The sequence below is a fragment of the Strix uralensis genome, chromosome 1 (assembly GCF_047716275.1).
Source record: "Strix uralensis isolate ZFMK-TIS-50842 chromosome 1, bStrUra1, whole genome shotgun sequence".
NCBI lineage: Eukaryota > Metazoa > Chordata > Aves > Strigiformes > Strigidae > Strix > Strix uralensis.
The window spans coordinates 137,523,480-137,545,264 of NC_133972.1; the positions used below are offsets into that span (position 1 = coordinate 137,523,480).

The window sequence follows — 21,785 nt, forward strand, 5'->3', positions numbered from 1 at the left end:
TTCCTGTGACTTGTTTCCAAGTGTATTATTTGTCTTGGGCCAAAAGCAACCAAAGACTACCTGATAATGGTTTAACATTAGACAGAATTTGGTTCCATTTCACCTAAGCTATTCCCAGGCGATGTTTTTTTTTTCAGGTATAAATGTAGTCAAGTTCATTGTGGTTCCTTTCCCAGAAATACATGCTGATACTACACCTTCCTTATCTAGGCTGTGGCACCATTAGTCATTTTTCAAACCACATTTCATCTGTGGTTTGGATTAACCATTTAACCCTTCAGGTGCATGTCATGGGTCTAGAACAGCATGCCCGAACTTGACATTGGATTCTGTTAGTCCATTTGCTTTACACAGATGTCATGAGAAACATAAAACTAAATGCAATAATAAATTCTTCTATATGTTCTTCCTCGCTTTCTTTTCCTGATGATCAGGAACATTCTTGGGGATTAGGGCAGAGCCCATAATTCTGCTGTTTTATCTGTCATTTAGATTATGAACCAAGAGAAAACAGGAAATGCATGTGTATGTTTCTTTATTTTTGTTTCTCATTATGTAAGTATTTAAAAATTATTTCTTTCTGGCTGCAGTAACCTCTAGCTGCCTTTGTCAGGGGAGTACTTGATCAGTATTGTTGGTTGATGTAACTCCTCCTCCAAGTAATCCAGTTAATTAGTTAGTTGCTTAGTTACTGGAGCATTTTGATTTAGAAAACCAGTTTGCTCTGAATTACAATCACTTCTGTGGAAGGGTGTTTCATTTAAATGGATTCTTGTCAAATGTATGCTATTATTAGCTTTGTGCCAGTACTTAGGGCTTCAGCCCAAGACAGAGGTAGAGAAAATACAGGCAGACAAGGTCAGTCTTTCAGTCAAATTGGAAGCTTTCAGTTTGACATAGTCTAATAAGATTTCTGAGCTCACTGGTCTCATTGCAAAAAAATTGCCTAGGATTACTGCAATTAAATCAGATTTATTGTATAGATTCCCTCCTTTTTCATCTCACTTACTTAAGACTTGCAGAGTTTGGTGTTCTGTCTCTCTTGATGATTCAGCCTCTGTCTCTAGGCCATGGAAGCTATGTAAAATCAGCAACTGGCACTGCAAGTATGGTGTGTAAGGAAAGAAAATGAGAAGGTACGGCTTGTGACTCACAGATTTTAAGGCTAAAGTGCAGAGTTAATATAATACAGATTTCTGAATTGACTCACCCTCCTTACCACTGAACAGAAACTATGCATGAAAGTGTGTAGTTTCCTCAAGCTGCTCAATAATGTGAAGAATTTCATGTAAACAAAGAAGTTGACCTAGGATGTTAGCCTTTCTGTGAAATTCACGGAATCCTAGGCAGATTAAAAAAATCTAGAGAAAAACACTGAATTAATTGTGAATTTCAGTTTTTTTTCCTAAGTCTGTTCGGACACTTCTCTGGGAAGTGGAAGTTCAAATACACACGGAGGTATAGAATAGCTGTACTACTGAAACTCTGGTGTCCTAGGTGAATGCTCTGACCATGGGACTACTGATGACGGGCCTCCTGTAGAATTTACTGCTGCTGGAAGACCCTGATTGTCTGTATGTCACAAAATAAACTGTAATATATGTTGCACTGTACAATGTCTGCATTATAAGATACATTGAGGCAAAATGTAGCCAGGATGTTACAGTGCAGAAATATGTTTAAAATGGGTTTATATGTTTGTACCCATTTCATCAATGTTGCTGAACCAGACTGTGCAAAAAAGGGAGTTATGCTCCTTACCTCTTGCCACAGTTGGAGGCTGACTAAAATATTGACATTTTAAAGCAATTTAAAAGGAGGTAGGGGAAGGTTTATTCATCTTCTGACTTTTGATTCTCTAAAGAACGCTTAGTGAGTGTTTTCCATGCCTTTTTTTTTTTACTGCAAATACAGAGACTAGAAGTACTTTCTTCTTAAATAAATGAGATTTTCACATAATCCCAATATTTGATGGATTGGTGCTTTAAGATTCATGTAGTGGAGCTCTCACAGATAATGTGAGACCTGTTATAACATTATGAGATTTGTCCAGAAGTCCCAACAATGTCTTTCAGTCACTGTAAACATTAATAATGGGAGACACCTAAGTGTTAGAGATCCAGAATCAGACTTGAGTGAAGATGATCAGATAATTCATAACAGATTTTGACCCTTAATGTTAATATTAAAACATTTTTTCTATGCTGTGTCTAGGGTATTCTTTCTTCTTATTTGTAGTATTACTACAATGTAAACAGCTTATAATTAATAAAATAGAGGAAACAACTACTCTAAGTCATAAAAATAAACAAATTTCTTTTCACCTGAAAGTATTTCTCACTATGAAGGTTCCCTCAAAATCCATACCAGAAATAAGGAATACTGAGCTTTTAAAACTATGCTTCAGTAAATGGATACACAAATGTGCTCCCTGGTAGGGGTTGCATACTGCAACCACATCTCAACTCAATGTGAAGATGAGATTCAGCTGTCCTCCAGTCTTTCCCTTCTCCTGGTCTCCACATAAAGGAAGCTTGAGTGTGTCAAGTTGGTAGCCACTGATGTGAATAAGTGGATGACATCTGGACTGCACCATAACATAATCCTCTAGGTTTATTTAGTACAGATTTAAATACCTACCTGTCCTGAAAATATTTCTGAGCACACTAATGTCACTGTCAATCTCTTCTGTTATTTATGGGGGAATATAAAATGGAAGTCAGTTAAGATTCTAAGGTTTATATATAAAAAGACCTTATAAAAACTTGTTTGAGAACAGAATACTTCATCTGAATTTGTTGAAACTTTTAAAATGAGGTGCCAAATAAACATCCTGGTGTTCTGAATGAAGCTGTCTCTGATTCTTCATTTACTGTTTTCACTGTGGCTGCTTATATAGTTGAAAGGAGGAAAATAAATTAGGTCACTGAAACTGTGGAGTACTAATCTAACAAGATTCAAAAAGGGAAGCAAGGTGATAAAGTGAAGCAAAGCATGACTATGTAATGTAAATTACATTTCTATTAAGTAGAGTATGAAAGTGCTACTTTAATCCCTAAAATGTCTAGAAAAGAAATCAGCATAACAAGGACAGACACAGAATTCATGGTTTACTTATTCATATGCTGATGGTGCAGTATACAGTGTCAGAAAAAACTTACGGTACTGAAAAAAAGGGTAGATTTTTAGGTGCTTTTCCTTTTCACTTAAGGGACTGAAAGCTTTTACCAAGATTGACACTGCAAGTTGTTGCAAGTTTAACTAGCTGCAGGAAGCATTTTAATTATTAGAACTTCTCTTAGGGAAAAAGAGAAGAGAAAAAATGGCTAGAGGAGCAGAAATAAGCCTCAGAAGGGGCGAAATGATTCTTACTTAAAGAAACTAATGTAAGCACCTTATGTAATGAAGACATTGTGAATTTTTTTTTTTTTCCTAGCTCATAGACATATGATGCTAATCACACCCATGACAGGTTATGCCTGTCAAGTGACCCAGAGGCCACTGTCATCTAGTCTACATTACCTGGCTATGACACAGCACCAGACAATGCACAAAATGTAATTTGTAAGTTCATAAAAGAAAGACACCAGTAGTTAGGTGTTCTAAAACCTCTGAAGCCAGTGTTTTCCTCAGATTTCTCTCTTTTGTATTGGCTGCATTCCATTTTCAGTGGTCCTACTGTGGCATGTCAACCTTGCAGAAAACAGACATTGTGTAAAAAGTGAATTAGTCAAGTGACTCTGGAGAGACATATGGAGAGTGGAGTGTGGTAATGCACTCACAGGCACATTGCAGGAAGCAGAACAAAAGAGCAAGGGTGAATGAGTCTAATCCAGGGCCTGGGTCACATTTGACTCTATCAAAATGGAAGCTCTTGGAGTTCTGCTGAGCAAAATTACAGTGTCTCGGCAGAGTGGGGTAAATATATTAATACGAAAGCAGTTTGTGTCCTTTTTTTGTTTGTTTCATTTCAGCAGAGGCCTCTACTTCAAACTGTGCTTTTACCATATCTGTGTCAATTAGGAAGAGACTTTAAAAATGGTTTGGTTTTAGGAAGATGAGAAAATATGGTTGCTAGGCTAAGTAATCACTGTGCTGTACTTTTTCCAGATGCTCTTTGTTTGGAAAGCATTGTTTTATGGCAGCAGTATTTATTGAGACACTGAGCTAGGTAACAGCCAAGGATTTGTTTTTCTAAAATTTTCTCTCATTAAAGGATAGGAATAGAATATATCTCTCCTAATTAGGAACACTGTATTTGAAATGTCTTTGCTAGCCTAGAAAAGAGTTTAAAGCAAAATAAATATTCCTATCCCATTATTTCATATCTATTTTTTTGCACACATGCATGTTTTCTAGTTTGACTATACTGTTGCACATGATCCTTTATCTACAACTGTTCTAGTAACATTGAGAACAGAGATACCACTTCAGAGCAGCTTTTTCATACAATTTTTAAGGACAATTTGTTTCCCTAATCTAAATTCCTAATATAATAATGCAAATTATAGCTATTGTTTTCAATAATCCAGTTATATTTTGCTTGCTTCTTGTAATCCTCTCCAGCTATCTTCTTCCAGTAAGTGGTTAAAAATATGAGTACTAGTCTCAGAAATGCATTTTATTAAAATGTTAATACCATTTTCAGAATTGAAAGATACATTATGTAAATCCCAGCAGGGTTATTTTTAAAATGCCAAATGCAGATGTATTTATTAGTTTTGCATTAATTCATAATGCAAATAAGAGCGATGCTATTAATCTACAACAGTCTTTTGGCTGCAGTGTTTATTATACAAATGAGCTCATATGTTTCTTAGCAGAACTGATATAGTGCTGGTTTTAAGAGATGTACATTTATAAAGAAAAAACTGTAATTTTCAAGATGATGCCCCCAGTTGCTACAGTTGCTATTGAAAAGTAAGAAATAGGAGAGATTTGAGGCATCGGGATGGACAACTCTCTCTTGGTATTTTGTTAATAGGAAACTTTTCATTAGTCCAGGGTTGTTTCTGGGTATTTTATAGCCCTCTGAAATGATAATGTACTGTACTGGTTTTGTACTTTTTTAGTGAATAGTTTTATTTTCTATTTCTTCTTTTCTTTTCCTATTCACATGTGTGGTTGAGAACAAGCAGTGCACTGTTTCTGTTTGGTTTCTTTTTATTTCTTTTCAGGACACAACAGGTTTTAACACCCCCCTTCTCAGACCTCGTGTGATTGGAGAATGGATTGGCCGTGAAGAGAATGATGCAGACCCACTGGCTGCTGAGATGCTGCAGCCGCCAATACCAAGAAATAAGAATGAGCAGTGGGACAGCGAGGATAGCAGCAGTCCTGGAGGAAGGTGGGATTTTGGTTTGGCCTAGAAATTTTATAATTTGTGAAGCAGAGCTGTCTTTGTAACACCCTGTTTCTGAGAACAGAGTGCAGGGCTTTTAAATTCCCATGCCATAGTGTGTCAGCATGCAGAATAAATGGAAGACATTAAGATGTGACTGGTTTCTTCTCATGCTTTTATATATGATTAACTTTATACTCATTTGCAATCTCATGTTTTTATTTCCATGTATAAAGCTAAGTGTATGTTGACATGTTTGGGGTCCATTGTATAATAACTTTGTGATGTATAGCTTCATTCAAGTACTTCAAACCCTTCTGTCTTTCAGCAGTTGGTAGTAGCTGTTTGTTAATCTTCTTGACACTTCAGTGATAAATCTGATTTTCTCATTCAAAGGAAAGATAGACAAGGGAAACAGCATCTATGTTATTTTTATCAGGACTTCCTAAATTCATCTTCAGTTCTTATACTTAGCATCTTGGTGTTATTAACAATTCTTTCTCAAAAAGAAAATTGTATTCTCTGCAGTAAATAACTTCTGACGATTATTGCACTTGACTGAGGATGGGGGTGTATCTTTGTTAATATGCTTCAGCTACATGGAAGAGATTATAATTTTTACAAGGAGTCCGTTTTCCATGATTTAAAGATACCTGTTTATCACAGAATATGGAGTATTTACAGCCTTTCTTTAAAAGGGATTCATGCTTTTGGTTTTTGTAAGTGTAAAGCTTGTGCACTGCCTCTGTTAATTGGCTTAAAACCTGTGGTTCTCCCTCAGCCCTGTTGCCTTTCTCCTTGATTATAACCAGTACTCTGACTGCGGCAGACACCTTTTTCTTCCTCTTTTAAGAAGGCAGAAACTCTCTGCTTTTCTTTGAAAAGGTCTAAGGTATTCCTTCAGTATGTCCTCCATGTGCCTTCTACGCTGGAATTCACCTCCCTGTCACAAGGGAACTAGTCTGTCACTTGCTGTACTCTTACAGGCTGCATTCATTAACTTTCCTCACATGTTGGGAATGTTTGTTATCCATGAGTTCTTCTTTCTTCTTTTAATTAGATTATTGTGGGGGAAGCTGAAAGTAGTACTATTTCAAAGAAGTAGCAGCACGTAGTAATGATCCCTCAGCCAGACGTTGGACTGGAACCAACAGAACTCAGACACTGGGTCTCTCCAGTGCGGTTCCTGGGAAAGTAATGGAGTCAACAGCTGGCACTGCAGCTTGATTGTGAGGGCCTGGGTTTCTTTGTCCTTATTCAGCAGTCCAATAAAGGCACTGAATAAATATCTGTTCCACATTGCAGACAAAATTGAGGATATTGTGTCCCTTCTCTTGATAAGAAGGAGCAGAAATAAGCATCTCTGTCTAATCTGTAGAAGGGAGCAAAGAGGTTTAGTTCTGAGTAACAAAGATGATTCAAAGCAGCATATTTTTCTCTTTGGAGAGGGTGGTACAAGCTGTGAGAAACCTCACAGCTAATGCTATAATTAAAAAAATGTGATTAATGGCTTTGAGAATAGTATTTGAGAAGTCTTGTGGAGTATCATGACAAAATCACATTGCCTGGTGTGTGAGATAACGAGAATATGGGGTACTTGATGCCAGGAAAGACTTGTAGGACACTGATATCTCTAGTTCTTTGGTGCAGTAAGTGCTGAAGACCTGTTGGAAAATGTGTATCATTAAGTGGGAATACTGATATTCAGTGGAAATGAATAACTACTAAATTACATGCAGCATATGGATTTACATTTGGATGACTGATTTTATGTCTAGGATAATTCTTTGCTTCATTAGCATTTCATCAGCTTTTGTAAGGCATTTATAAAAAGCATGTTTGCAGTCTTGCGAAATAATCATAAAATTGCAGAACTTTGAGATAGTGGTAATACTAAAATTGATGCCACCTATATAAGGAAGTTCAAAAGAATTGTATTGATCAAGGTTAATCTGAATGTTTAATAATAGTTCACTAATAACAGGCAGTTTCTTCAAGGTCTGATTCAATGTTACTGGGAATTAAAGTACTATTAGCAGAATTTGAAATTAACTATACATCAAATGCAAGAGACAAGTAATAAGTAATAATAATTTAGTTTTAATGTAGCATATACCTAGTAGATTTAAAAGTAATGGGAATAGTACAGGTTTTATGAGATTAAATGAAACTCTCAAAAGAGTGAAGTTGTTATCAGTTGAAAAGAATTTTTGGCTATCTCATCTGTATTTCATTCATCTACTTTATAGTTAATGTAGCCTAAAATAATTCAGTTACATTTTTACCTGGCAACTGGAAGAGGGAGCAATTTGAAATTCACCTTAAATGTTTTCAATTATATCTTGTTAAATTTGATTTAGCAACACTTTTAATAAAAAATGATAGTTAATTGATCACTAATTATCAGGATTTATGTGATAAGCCAGCAAAGTAATCTTTAGTTACGGCATAAGAACAGGAAAGTGAAAACTGTAATTGTCACATTTCCCGGTAACCTGTTTTCTTTTACCTATCACTAAGCATAAGGAAATGCTACATAAATGAAATAATATATAAATATCCAGAGTCTTAGGCACTGACAGATCACTGGTAGAGTAATTGCCATCAGTGTCATGTGACTCCCTCTCTCTGTGTTGTTTTCACAGACCATAGCATACAGGCTTTTTCTGTTTGGTGGAAGGGGAAGCCCTGGGTCCTTACACATTCATAGCATTCTATAGGGGACTGAATAGGCTGCAGAGAATGGCATATTCCTACGGACCACTGGTCTGTTGATAACATGCCCATTTTTAATATTGGTCTTTTCAGCATAAAGCAGATCATAGTGAGTATACATAGTACATGATATTTGGGAATCTGTGAGTTGTCTGCTTTTTCTGTCTTTGCAGCTACGAACCTCACTTTTTGCTCCATTTGGTACTGGACAGTGGGAAAGAACCACTATTTTCTCCTTAAAAACATACATCCCTGTGATGATGAGCAACAGAAGCACACATTGTATATCTGAAAGCCAGGCCCAGTTACTTAAAAAAGGAAGGGGAATTAACTTTGAGCAACTGAAAGGACAGGTTTCACTACTACTTTGACTGGAAAAGATAGTGTAGCCAGTCTGAGGTAGCTGTATTAGTGATGTCTTATCAAACTGATGAAGAAGGGTCACCTTTTTGCCCTTAATGTTCTGGATTGCTACAGAGGAAAGATTGTATTTGTCACTGGTTTTGTACTGCTCTCTGTTGCTGCTGTAAGGGAGCAAGGCAAGGTATTACTATGTGATAAGGGACCGTATAAAAGTGCTGATGGCAATCCTGCTGGTACTGAGCTCATCTTTTAGAAATCTGAACACCGTGAAAATAGGATTAAACTCATTTCCAAGTCGTTGTTAGTAGTTTTCTACATGAAAAATTTCCAGGAGAAATTCTGAGGAACAAAGCTCTTGGGAAACTTCCTCAAGGGATAATGTATATACACACTGGGGAATTGGAGTAATTTTTAATATGATGCTCTTGTTTCTTAGAGCCTGAAATGAATTAGGGCTTTCAGAGGCCCCATCCATAACCTGATGTCCTAAATTCAAAGCCTGTTCTTCATCTTCAAGGTCCACTTTATCTTATTAGTGTTTATCTTTGCAGTAGGAAATTAACTATCATTGATTATACTAAATTTCATACATTTACAACAGATCTGCCTTCCTGCAGTAGACTGTAAGACAGTCTAAGGTGTTGCTGACACTCTCATGTGGGGCACCAAGCTTCTGTACCGCTGTCTTTATCTTGATATTGTAAAGGAATCAGAAATTGTTAACTGTAGCAAGTCCTGCCTTAGGCTCTTCTGCTAACTTCTGTGCAGTTCCAGTTGTCTGTAGGTTAGGGACACAGGTCAACAAACCATGAGAGCTGTTACAACTATATAGTCCTTAATCGTGTGGGGTTGTGATAACATAACCACTCAGGGGAGCAGTTCTTTGTTGTCAGCTTTGTTGCTGTGCGATCAGTGCCTTAGCAATACTGATTAGTAATTGACATCCTGCTGTTCTGTATATGTAGCTTATTTAGACTTGATTATTGCCCATAAAGTCAATGGGAAATTTCCCATCATCATTCAATCAAAACTTTAGGTAGAAACTGAAAACACAAACTGACTTAGAACATCCAGTGATCAGGGAATGAGTGATAACCAGCTGGTTTATGTGTGATGGCGTTAACCTTCAGATCGGGAAGACATCATGGGCTACAGTAATTTGACAAATGTGTGACATGTTTTGTAGAGAGCATCAGTAAGAGAAAGTTGTGGTTTCCTCCCTCACAGCTTAAAAATGGAGCCAAAGACCAAAGGACTAAAACAACAACAGCAGCAACATAAGAAACTGCTGGCTGCCATGCTTTCTCAGGACTCCTTTGACTCTGCTCAAAGCACAGCTCCATCTGTAACTGAAGAAGATATTGACAATGAAGATGATGCAATGGAACTGCTGGGTAACTGCAAAAAATTATGTGTATTTTCTGATACTTTTTTTATTATAGATTAATCTAAAAAGTGTAATATCCGGTCAAACATAGATTAGTTTGAAACTGCTCCCTATGTTTGAAGCTAAAGTATCCAGCAGCTGTGTGAAGGTTCACAGGGTTTAACTTGCAACTTTCAGGAGTGAATGTAATGAAGACTGTATATATGTGTGAATAAACTGCCAGTTGCATCAACATCCTGTGAAATATCAAACACTTCAGGTGCTTAAATAATTAATTTGAATTTCTACATCAATCACTTGCAGGTTCTACTTGGAGGATGTATTTCTGTACGAGGAGCAAAATCAGTTTCACTAATTTTCATGTGGTTGTTCTTTTTCTTAGCTGTATCACAGTTCTAACTTCAGTGGGTTTTATTTGAGAATTACTAGCTACAAATAGCTTATGCAATGTGAATTTGTAACCTCTCCAGAGGATTTGATTGAATTTTCCAGTAGGCTGTATTGTATGTTAAATTGCACTCTAGAAGGCTCTGTGCTCACTGCTTCCTTCCTTTCCTAGAATTACTAATTGTGAAAGGAGGGAAATTATTAAAGAAAGTTAATTAATAGTCTCTTTTCTGCTGTTTTTAAAAGCTTCAATGTAAGATGCTTAAAAGGTAGTAATGGATTTTTTTTTCCCCCAGTTTTTTCTATATAGAAATTTATGTGGGATCAAAGCAAGGGAAATATGCAATCTCAGGATAGCTCAGAGTTCTTACATTTACAAATTCTATCACAAATTATTTGTTTCAGATTGGACCTTATTCTAAAAATCAGAAAAACACATGGTGCTTTACTCTGTTTCTGTTATATTTCTGTTGCTTCCTTACCACAGTCTTCATGGAATCACAGAACAGTTGAGGTTGGAGGGGATTGCTGGAGATACCTAGTCCAACCCCTTGCTCAAAACAGTCAGCTAGAGCAGGTTGCTCTGAACATTGTTCAGTTGGGTTTTGGTTCCAAAGATGGAGACTCTACAGCGTCTCTGGGAAACCCGTTCTAGTGCTTGACCATGCTCATGGTAAAAAAGTGTTTTGTTATGCTTAAATAATTGTGAATTAATACACGGTTTCTTTTTTTCAGTAGTTCTAAGTTTGATGCATGCCTTTGTTCTTACAAGAAAGAAGAGATAATGGGTTGGGTCACTCAGGTATCACAGTTAGTTCTTTGTGTTTGAAGGAAGTCACAGTGTTTGTGACTGTGGGCCTGCAGTCTTCATGGAATTAGTTGGTATTTCCAGAACTAATCCATGGATTCCAGTGAAGACCATAATTAGTCTGTAGCTGCATTACCTCCATATTTCCTCCTTCAATTTACAGATCTTTCCAACTTTGTCAATGTGACATAAAAAGAAAGCTTGAATAGGTGTCTTGTGCTGACATAAGCCACAGGACTCCTCTCAGATTCTGTGGCATCTGGAAGATACAGTAGGTAGCTCTCTGTGTGTGAGTCTGATGTTATTGGCCTCATTATGTATCACATACAGAGTAAAGTCTTCTGTTAACTTCTGTGGATATAGTGAGGAAAGGGTATCCAGTAGATGTGTAGGTCTTTCCTTCCAGACACTTGAATCCCTGAAGGTATCTGGAACCAGAAAGGCAGTATAAAGGAAGTTTTATTTTCTAGTGTCGATGTTTGGGCAGAATATTATCTATGTACAAAGAAGTGTTTTGGATTTTTTTTTAATAAGGATTCGTTTATAAGAATCCATTCTGGTTTTGTGTCATGAGAAACCTGGAACATTTTTCTGTCATGCGTTTCATCGAAACAGGCAAAGTTTATACAAAATCACCTTAAAACTAAGAAAGGTCATGAACAGGACCTCTGATATGGGTAGGCTATTATGTGTTACGGAGATTCTGAAACAAAATCATGGCATACTTGGTGAGTAGCCATGGTTATGGTGGTTATAATATAGCCATGTTATAGTAACTACGACTGATAGAAAGTTCAGTATGCACACCTTGGTGTTGAAAATGCAGTGCTGCTGGAAGACTGGCTTTTATTTTAATTCTCATTTTGCAATTTGCTGACAGTATGTGTTTTATATTTGATATAACGGTTAGGTTACATCCTCCAGAAGTGCTCAAAACTTGAGGGTATGACAAAGTGTTACCCAGGAAGGGTGTTATATTTTCTTTTGAAGGTAGCATAAAGAACTTAAGTTTCTATTAGCAAACAGGTATTTTTCAGTGCTATATTTTCCAGATCAGTAACCGTATGATACTGGAATTGATTTTTTTTATTATGTACTGCATTAATCCATTAACTGCTTTGATGGTTTTTCCACTGCTTATATGCAGTACAGCTAGTTTCAAATCATGGCTTTCTGCCATCACTGAATTGCAGGGCATTGTTGCATATAGCTACTTGACTTGTTCCCTTTAGAGTTCAGTATTCGTTGCTTATTCAGCCCTTTCTTAAAAAATAACAAAACCTCACGCTCCTAAGCCTGGATTCTGGGAAAACAAATTCTACTATTTATAGCAGATGATTTTAATGTGTACCCTACTTATGCAGGTTTTCTTGAACACAAACTTCCATCATTATGTGTGTTCAAGAGAATCTTTTTCAGAGTTTGGTTGATTTATTTAGGTATTAAAATCAAGAAACTGACTGTTGGTATATTTTCTTTTAAAAGAAAAACCCTCATATCAAAATTATCAGTGAAGGTTTAGCTAGAATTAAACATTCCAAGTAGAAGAAACAATTAAACTGTTGAAGAATCCTTTTCAAAATAAATTTGTGTGCAAAGATGAAAAAGAATATTATGGGGCTACATTCTGATTTCAGTTATCACTGCTTATATATAAGATGCATAGGAGGGTAGTTAATGCACTGGTAACTTTCTAAGTGTGTTCAGTTGCGCAGGTGGCTGAAATAGACTACTGGTAGGTAACATCATAATGGAAAGGATCTTCCTGACTTTAAAAAGCTGAGAACTGTAACTGTGAAATCACATGTATTTGTAAATGTACAAGGGTAAAGCAATTGAGGTCTGTGACTGAAAATGGTATCAAGAGGCTCATTTTATATACATCATAATGCCAAGTATTGTGTTTTCTAAATCTAATCAGGAGCTAAAGTAGTTCTTTGTGAAACTTTGCAGTCCTTTTGGAATTCCATGACATTTGAGCTTAAGCTGTCTTTCACATTTGGCTGAAGTCCACTGAGACTTTGACATCATGTTATTTCCTCAGTATCTTACTGATGTCTGTTAGAGAGGACTGAACTGTATTTTCCCAGAAATTGCGGGGAATATTGATTGAATAGTCACGAAAGCATGACTCATTTGGTTTTAAAAAAATCAGTTGTTTGATTAAGTGTAAGAATATCATTGTTTAAATGTATTGTTATGCATAAACATACACATAGTAAAAGCATAAGGTTTTTTGTAGCACACTTGGACTTACATATACATTCTGACCTTTTTACAAGTAAGGAAGATGAAAAATAAGTTCTGTACTGTTTAACACAATATTGATATAGAGAACAAGTCCTTTGAGGGGCAACTGAGAGTTCTCCAGTTTAGTCTGGAGAAAAGGAGGCTGAAGGGAGACCTTATCACTTTCTACAACTACCTGAAAGGAGAGTGTAGCGAGGTGGGTGTTGGTCTCTTCTCCCAAGTAACAAGTGGTAGGACAAGAGGAAATGGCCTCAAGTTGTACCAGGGGAGGATTAGGTTGGGTATTAGGAAAGATTTCTTCATCAAAAAGGTTTGTCAAGCACTGGAACAGGCTGCCCAGGGAAGTGGTGGAGTCACCATCCCTGGAGGTATTTAAAAGATGTGTAGATGTGGTGCTTGGGGACATGGTTTAAGTGGTGGACTTGGCAGTGTCAGGTTAATGATTGGACTGGATGATCTTAAGGGTCTTTTCCAGCCTAAATGGTTCCATGATTCTAGGATATTTAGTCATAATGCTCAATCACCTCTTTTTTTGTTGTTGTCCAATCTTTATGCATGCTCACAGTATTAAAAATGTTACCATATGTTAATACATGCTATGCAATAGTTTACTATGAAACACCACTCCAAAGATAGGTGTAGCCAGGAAGCTCACAAGGGTGTGATTGAAGTGAAAGGTGGTGATAATTGAAGTCTGTTTCCTGCAATTGGTGCGTATGCCATGCGTATGATTCTGAAAAGTCTTTATGATTTCAATGCAAATAATCATATATCTAAGCTAAATTTATGTGTTTGCAGTATCAGGACTTGTATAACCATCTCTTCTTCAGAGCTGGTTTCACAGTAATACTGGTGGAAGTCTTAAGTGAAAGTTCAGTGATTGTCTGCCTGATGTTTATTATGTGTAGTTCTTGCTATGCAGTTATAAACCAGAATCTTTAAAGATAGAAATGCACTTTAAGTAGTAATATACTTTTTAATTATTCCTTTGTGAGATACCTGATATCTTCTCTTTGCTTTAATAACTCTTCTAATCTTTAGAATTTCTTTTTTCTTCAAGAGCTTTCCAAATGTTAATTACTTAATCATTGTAGCACCCCTGAAAGATTGGCTGGTTATATATTTACATTTTATAACAAGAGGAGATAAACAGAATTTAGTAAAGATTGCCTTTGCCTGTAGGGTGAGACAATAACTCAGTGCCCGGTAGGTCTACCCCTTAAATATCTATACTGCTTTTCTAATAAGTCTCTGAGTGCTTTAATGAAAGAGCATCCAATCTGCAATGCTTTCAGTACATTGCCTCTGGTTCAACAGACATTCCTGATTTCCCTGTTTCCTAGAGGTCTTTGGTAACATGCAGGAAACAGACTCTAGACCTGATAAATTATTACAATATTAACAGCAGGTTGTTCCTCTTTGTTGTCTCTCCCAGCTGGACAAAAACTTCTCCTCCATTATGTGACTAGAATACATTATTTGCCAGAAGAGAGGCCCCAAGGCCCTGAGAAGGAGGGTTTGTGAGTTAAACTACATCTTCAGGACAGTTTTCTGGTCCTCAGCCTGTTTTGTTGGGGTTTAAGTAGAAAGATTGTGTGGGAGAAAGCTGAATTGCTCATCGTGTCCCCTTTTGCTGACTCTTCCTTTTTAGAAGCTATTGGAAAATGGGCAACATTACCTGTAGGCCTCTTCTGCATGCAGAATTTTCAGTGGCACTGGTGCAAGTGTGTCTTACAGATTTCCATTAGAAGGGTACTCAGACTCCATCAGGTGTGGACTTAAATATAAAAAAACTAAGTTTTTGAGGTGGAAAAAGGAGATAGCATATATAATCTCACATCCCTGCAGATGATGGGAACCCAAAGTTGCACAACATTGGACAGACCTCCAGTCATGGCATGGTACACTGCACACATCCTGCCATGCTAAGGTTCACAAGCATTACAGACCTGAGAGCTCTTAGAAGTAAATGATTTAGTTTAGGTTTTGTTGTAAGTAAAGAATTTCATTCAGCATTTCTACTGTCAAGCAAAATATGTTCACATGACAGCATGGTGGTTCACCATGCAGGTGGTGTGATTGTCAAATGCCAAGTGGGAGCTGCTTACAGTCTTCTCCCTTTTGATTAGCTGGCTAACTTTATCCTGCGGCCAAGTGATATGTGCAGCACAGCAAAGCGCAGTACAGACCTGTGCCTGCTTAGCTCAGTTATTTTGTAGATCACGAACTCCTCATTGTATGATGGTCCTCAGGTTCAAATCACCAGCAAGCTGGAAATTCAGTGTAGGACAGTATTTTCACGCCACTGGAAGAAGAGAACTTTTCTGTCTAGTCAGAGATAGTGATCACTGCTTTAGGCCAAGTCACAGGAAAGTCATAATGTCAGTGTTATTTGTCTCATGTTCTTATCACTGAATGCTGATTCTTTACACTCAATGCAATAATAAACGTTGATGTTCTCAGATTCCAAGAAAATATTTAGCAAGGCATGGTCCACCATCATTTTTCTCTTCAAAAAAGCAAAGTTGTTCATCTTACACTATGTCTTCAAAATTTAAGTGAAATGTCTTTGTATGCATGATTTGACTGTCTGCATCACTGTTGCCCTCCTAGTGAAATTTCTGAAAAAAAGTTAATGTGTAGATAAATACTTGATTCAGCTTTTTTTTTTTTTTTTGAAATTGCCATAGATCTACATGCTTCCAATTCTAATGTCTTACAGAGTGGTGATCATAGCTTTTATGGAGCCATTTGTATGAAGTTTTCTGTTTCCTTCAAATTTCAACAGCTGAAAAGAGAAGGCGTTCTCTGTATCTAAAAAAGAAAGAAAAAAGGGACTGGTTTATGGCTTTTTTTTACTTGTATTACCTTTCAGAATGTGTGAATAATTTACATACTTTTGTGCTCCTTGATAGTTTCTACTGGAGCAAAAGAAGGATTATATTATATGGACCAGGCTCAGCATATGAACAGTCATGATGTTACTGCTCTGTGAATGGTATGAGTAGTATGAATGAAATATTTTAAGGTTTATTTTTGTGAGATGTAATTGACTTTCTAAGTGATAGGTATTTGACATTCAGTACCTTTTTCTTTAGAGTCTGATGTGGAAGATATAGTTCATCCCAATTTGAATGGAACTATTTGATTCTAAGAAAATTGTCAATAAATTCAATTTACTGTTATCACAATTTATAAAAGGTCTGATCTTCAGTCTTCCATTTATCTCCCATTTATCTTCAATCTTCTTCTATCTGTATGGTAGGCAATTTCTGATAATCTTGATTATCAGGTACTGTGGAACGCCTGAAAGATTTAGAATTTGGATAGACAATGAACAGTTGAAGGCAAAAGTTCCAAAAGGTGTTTTTTGCCCTCTTTGTGGGTTGACCCCAGGAAGCAGCTAAGGACGACAGAGCACCTCGCTCATTCACTGCCCCACAGTGGTAGTGGGGAGAGAATAGGAAGAGCAAAAGCAAGAAAAATCATGGGTTGTGATAAAGGTAGTTTAAGAATTGAAAGGAAGAGGAAGAAGAAAGAAAACCCCAAAACCTGAAACAAGTGATGCCAACGCAATCACTCATCATCTCCCACAAGCAGACCAATGCCCAACCAGTCCCCAAACAACAGGTACTTTGGAAAAATACCCCCAGTTTTTATTGCTGACTGTGATGTTATAGGGCCTGGAATATCCCTTTGGCCAATTCAGGTCAACTGTCCCAGCTGTCTCCCTTCCTAGTCTCATGCCCACCCACTGTGGGGCAGAGGGAGAAACAGAGAAACCCTTGACACTGTGCAAGGGCTGTTTGGCAGTAGCTAAGAGATTGGTGTGTTATCAACACTGTTTTAGTCACAAAGCTAAAACACAGCACCATGTGGGCTGCTATGAAGAAAATTAACTCCATCCCAGCCAGATCCAGGACATCCCTTAAAGCTATTTTTTTCCAAGTTACTACTGTCTTTTTGAAAACCGAGAAGTTGTATTGACATGATGGAAGGTTTCTTCTACTCTCTCTGGCATCTGTAGGGACATAGTTTTCATTTCTTTTAGATAAAGGCTTCTCTTCTGAGATAGGTGGATCAGTGTACAGTTAGATCTCTTACAACTGTTTTCTCATTTTATATTGCCTTTCACTTACAACTGATTCTGTTCTCCCTGTGGGTGTTTTAGACCATAATTGTGGATTCCGGAATGTCTTTCACACTTGCCCCATGTCTCTTGTGTTCTTTGCTTCTTAATTAGTCTTTGTTGTGCAAAAGGCCTTAGCATAGCGCTGAGAAATGTCCACAGTTGTCACCTAGGGTACAGTTTGTAAGTGATGGTACCTGGCTGGGGTTGTTATGCTATTGCATAGGTCTACCGTAAGTGGTAAAGACTGTAAAACCTGTAGAGCTCAGTAGAGAGCATTATGGCTGCTATTCAGACAGCTCTTGGTCTTCTGTGGACTTACATGAAGACACATTCTTTCCTTCAGGAGGCTGTATTTGCAGTAACTTCTTCTTTCTCTCACTCTTCCCTTTTAGCATATATATTCTGTTATTTCTTTACTGTAGTTGGTTATGTGGAGTTTACTTGAAGGGATCCATGTGCAGGATCTAATCCTGAGAATGTGTACTAAATATTGGAGTCTAGCGGAAAGGGCTGTGGAAAAAGGGCATCAAAGAAACCACCAAGGTTGTGGAAAGGAATTTCTTTTTTAAAATAGCCAGTTACGGATAACTTCTATATTTATCTTCAGGCTAGAGTGATTAGCTTGCTCTAGTTCTAGTAAGTCTTATTACATCTTTATCTTTTTTGCTTTGACTGCAATATATGAATTGTTATTCTGTGCTTCAAACAATAAAGTAAATGCTGATCATTTTTATGCAAATGTAGTATACAAATAATGCCAGGATTGATAAATCAGTTGGAGTAATTATTTTTACAAAACAGCTAAAGTGAAAAATAACCTCAAAAAGTATGTTAAAATTTTTTTATGGTATTTCACTGAAATTTTAATGACAACATTATTGCAGATACTGTCAACAGTATTTTTTTACCAGATTTCTTGATCTGCAGGACTGTTGTCTAGAGAGAAGCCATAAACTTGAAATCTACTCCTAATTTTAAAGCAATGTCTTCATGCATTATATTTGCCACTGGACACCTGTGTAAAAGTTTACCAAATACCATATTCAGTATTGTTTCCTTTCTGTCAATATATAAAGTTACTGAAGCAAGAGAGACTTGCAGGTCTGTTCCATGTCATTCATGGAGTTCACTGATTTCAGTTCCTATTGTGGTCCTATGCTAAAAGACAGCAACATCAGTGAGAATCTTTCAGTTGATCTGAGTTTTTCAGCAAATCTCTAGCTGGTTATTCAAAGAACAGGGATTTGGTGTTTAAAGTCTTAATGGAACCCTGCTCTCAAATTTTACTATCAGTAATACTACAGGTGTTTGATGTTTAAATAGAATTTTTAGACTGTCAATAACTTCTAGTAAGCTTAGTAAGTTGTATAGTTTGGTTAAGAGGGTGTTTGTAAGGTTAGAATAAACTATGAATTCAATTAGTCACTTATTGCTACACTTGTGTAGTTATTTCTGGTTTGATAAGCATAAAATGGGTTGAAACAAGTTGATTGTCCTTCGTATTGCTAAAAGAAAAATGAAGAATGAAGACCAATTATTGTAAGACATGCTAGGTTCTTGAGTTGAAATGAGTTACATGAGCTAACAAAAAGCTTCACAAGAATGATTCATTTTCAAGAAATAGATGTGTACTGAATATCATGATGTGCAGGAGCCTAAAATGTCATTTGTTTACAGTTTACACAAGGAACCAAACCTTATTTTAAGCCTATACCTGAAGAACAGAGTGGGAACACAGTGTAATCCTAGTCCTCTGACTGTCCAGGTCAGAGGCCTAAATGTCTGTACTACCATAGCCTTTTTATGGCCTGTATGCCTGGGATGTCTTCCAAAGGAGGGCAAGGGGACACAGCAACATGGTATAGATCACTCGTTATGATGTGATATTGATCCCAGTGTTATGGAATCAGGCAGATTCTCTTCTAGACTTGCAGTTCTGATGTTTAATGGCTGTGGAGACACAGAGGTCCCTTTAGAGAAGCTATAGGAAAAAGCTTCCTCCCACCCCAACACCATTTATAAGAAAGACAAGAAGGTGATTCTCACAGCCAACTCTGTTCGCCAACCTTATTTCTCTGCCCACCTCCAGATGTGCCTAGCACATCAGGTGTTGGGCAAGTAGTAAAGAGCTGTGATTGAGTCAGGTGGCATATTTTAGATAACATTTTAAGCTATGAAGTTTAAGGAAGTACCTTTTCATGAGTTGAGCATGGTTGTTTTCTAGAATGCATTGCCAGAGAAGATTGTGAAGACTACAGGTGTAAATATACAAAACTAGGTAAATTCATGGAAGATAGATCAATAACACTTTACTAAATATGTTTGTCCCAAATTTGGAAATTGCAGGTAACTGAGAGGATCTTTACTTACTGTCTATATATATACTGTTGGCTATTTTGAGTCAGGACACTCTGCTAGGTGCTCCTCAGGTCTGTTCCAACATGAATACTTCATGTACCCTAGTGTCTCCCATCATTTGAAGAGATACAATCTGAATCTGTATATTTGAGGACTGCATGCTGTATAATTCTGATCCTTTCTTGAAATTTTTGTGGCTGAAAATGGCGAAGAATTTTCGATAAATATTCATTATTTTTACAGAATAGAAGAACTGGGATAGGAAAATGATAGGTGTAATAGGTGTTTATTTGCACATGTGAGAAGAGCAAGGTAAGGTCTTCAACATCCCCCATCTTTTACATTCCTAGTGATTGCCTTTAGCATCACATATCCTGCTTTGCTATATGTTTTGTGGCTCTCTGAATAAGGCCAGACATTCTATAGCATATTGTTATTTTTCCTGAATAAAAGTGTATTTTATTGGGAAAATATCAGATGAGTTCTACTAGTGAACTACCTCAGTCAGACAGCATGTTCAGTAGTAGATGGAAAGCTCACATGTTCCTTACATGTAGAAGATAAACATTTGCTTTACTGTGTTGAATCAGGGCTTCAATGATCAAGCATTCCTATAGTAAGTTACTGGAGTTAGAGCAATAGATTATTAGAACTAGGGTGAACAAGGTGCAACTGATTACTGATTTTTCGTTTATAAGAATGATGGGGCTTCAGTTGAAACTGTCTGTAGACAAGTTTAAAACAAATAAGAGGACATATATTTTCATGTACTGCACAGGTTAATGGAAGAAAATTGTATCAAGGGCTGCAAGATACAGATACTACCTCTGCTTCAGAAAGTCCCTGGCCATGAATCAGCAGAGGCTGAGGGATTATGCTAGTAAATAGAGTCATAGAATTGTTTAGGTTGGAAAAGACCCTTAAGGTCATCCAGTCCAACCGTTAACCTAACGCTGCCAAGTCCACCACTTAAACCATGTCCCCAAGCACCACATCTACACATCTTTTAAATACCTCCAGGGATGGTGACTCCACCACTTCCCTGGGCAGCCTGTTCCAGTGCTTGACAAACCTTTTGGTGAAGAAATCTTTCCTAATATCCAATCTAATCCTCCCCTGTTGCAACTTGAGGCTGTTTCCTCTTGTCCTATCACTTGTTACTTGGGAGAAGAGACCGACACCCACCTTGCTACAATCTCCTTTCAGGTGGTGGTAGAGAGCGGTAAGGTCTCCCCTCAATCTCCTTTTCTGCAGGCTAAACAACCCCAGTTCTTTCAGTCGCTTCTCATAAGACTTGTTCTCTAGACCCTTCACCAACTTCGTTGCCCTTCTTTGGACACGCTCCAGCACCTCAATGTCTTTTTGTAGTGAGGTGTCCAAAACTGAACACAGTATTTGAGGTGCAGCCTCACCAGTGCTGAGTACAAGGGGACAGTCATTTCCCTAGTCCTGCTGACCACACTCTTTCTGATACAAGCCAGGATGCTATTGGCCTTCTTGGCCACCTGGGCACACTGCTGGCTCATGTTCAGCCAACTGTTAACCAGCATCCCCAGGTCCTTTTCCACCAGGCAGCTTTCCAGCCACTCTTCCTCAGGCCTGTAGTGTTGCATGGGATTGTTGTGACCCAAGTGCAGTGCCCGGCACTCAGCCTTGTTGAACCTCATATAATTGGCCTCAGCCCATCAGTCCAGCCTGTCCAGATCCCTCTGTGGAACCTTCCTACCCTCAAGCAAATCAACACTCCCACTCAACTCAGCATTGTCTGCAAACTTAGTGAAGGTGTACTCGATCCCCTCGTCCAGATCATTAATAAAGATATTAATAGAACTGTCCCCAATACTGAGCCCTGGGGAATACCACTTGTTACCGGACACCAGCTGGATTTAACTTCATTCACCACAACACTTTGGGCCCAGCCATACATCCAGGTTTTTACCCAGCGAAGAGTACAACTGTCCAAGCCATGAGCAGCCAGTTTTGCCAGGAGAATGCTGTGGGAAGTGGTGTCAAAGTCTTTACTAAAGTCTAGGTAGACAACATC

The 21,785-nt window shown here is 37.6% G+C and overlaps 1 protein-coding gene across 2 annotated transcripts in view; it reads left to right on the plus strand.

The window, feature by feature from the left end:
• The window catches only part of C1H8orf34 (chromosome 1 C8orf34 homolog), a 174,507-nt gene that overhangs the window by 59,387 nt on the left and 93,335 nt on the right, over positions 1-21,785 (plus strand). For both annotated transcript variants that reach the window (XM_074893887.1, XM_074893878.1), the window contains exons 6-7: positions 5,178-5,347; positions 9,647-9,813. In XM_074893887.1, coding sequence (XP_074749988.1) covers positions 5,178-5,347; positions 9,647-9,813 — 337 coding nt within the window. The remainder of the gene's footprint in view (positions 1-5,177; positions 5,348-9,646; positions 9,814-21,785) is intronic.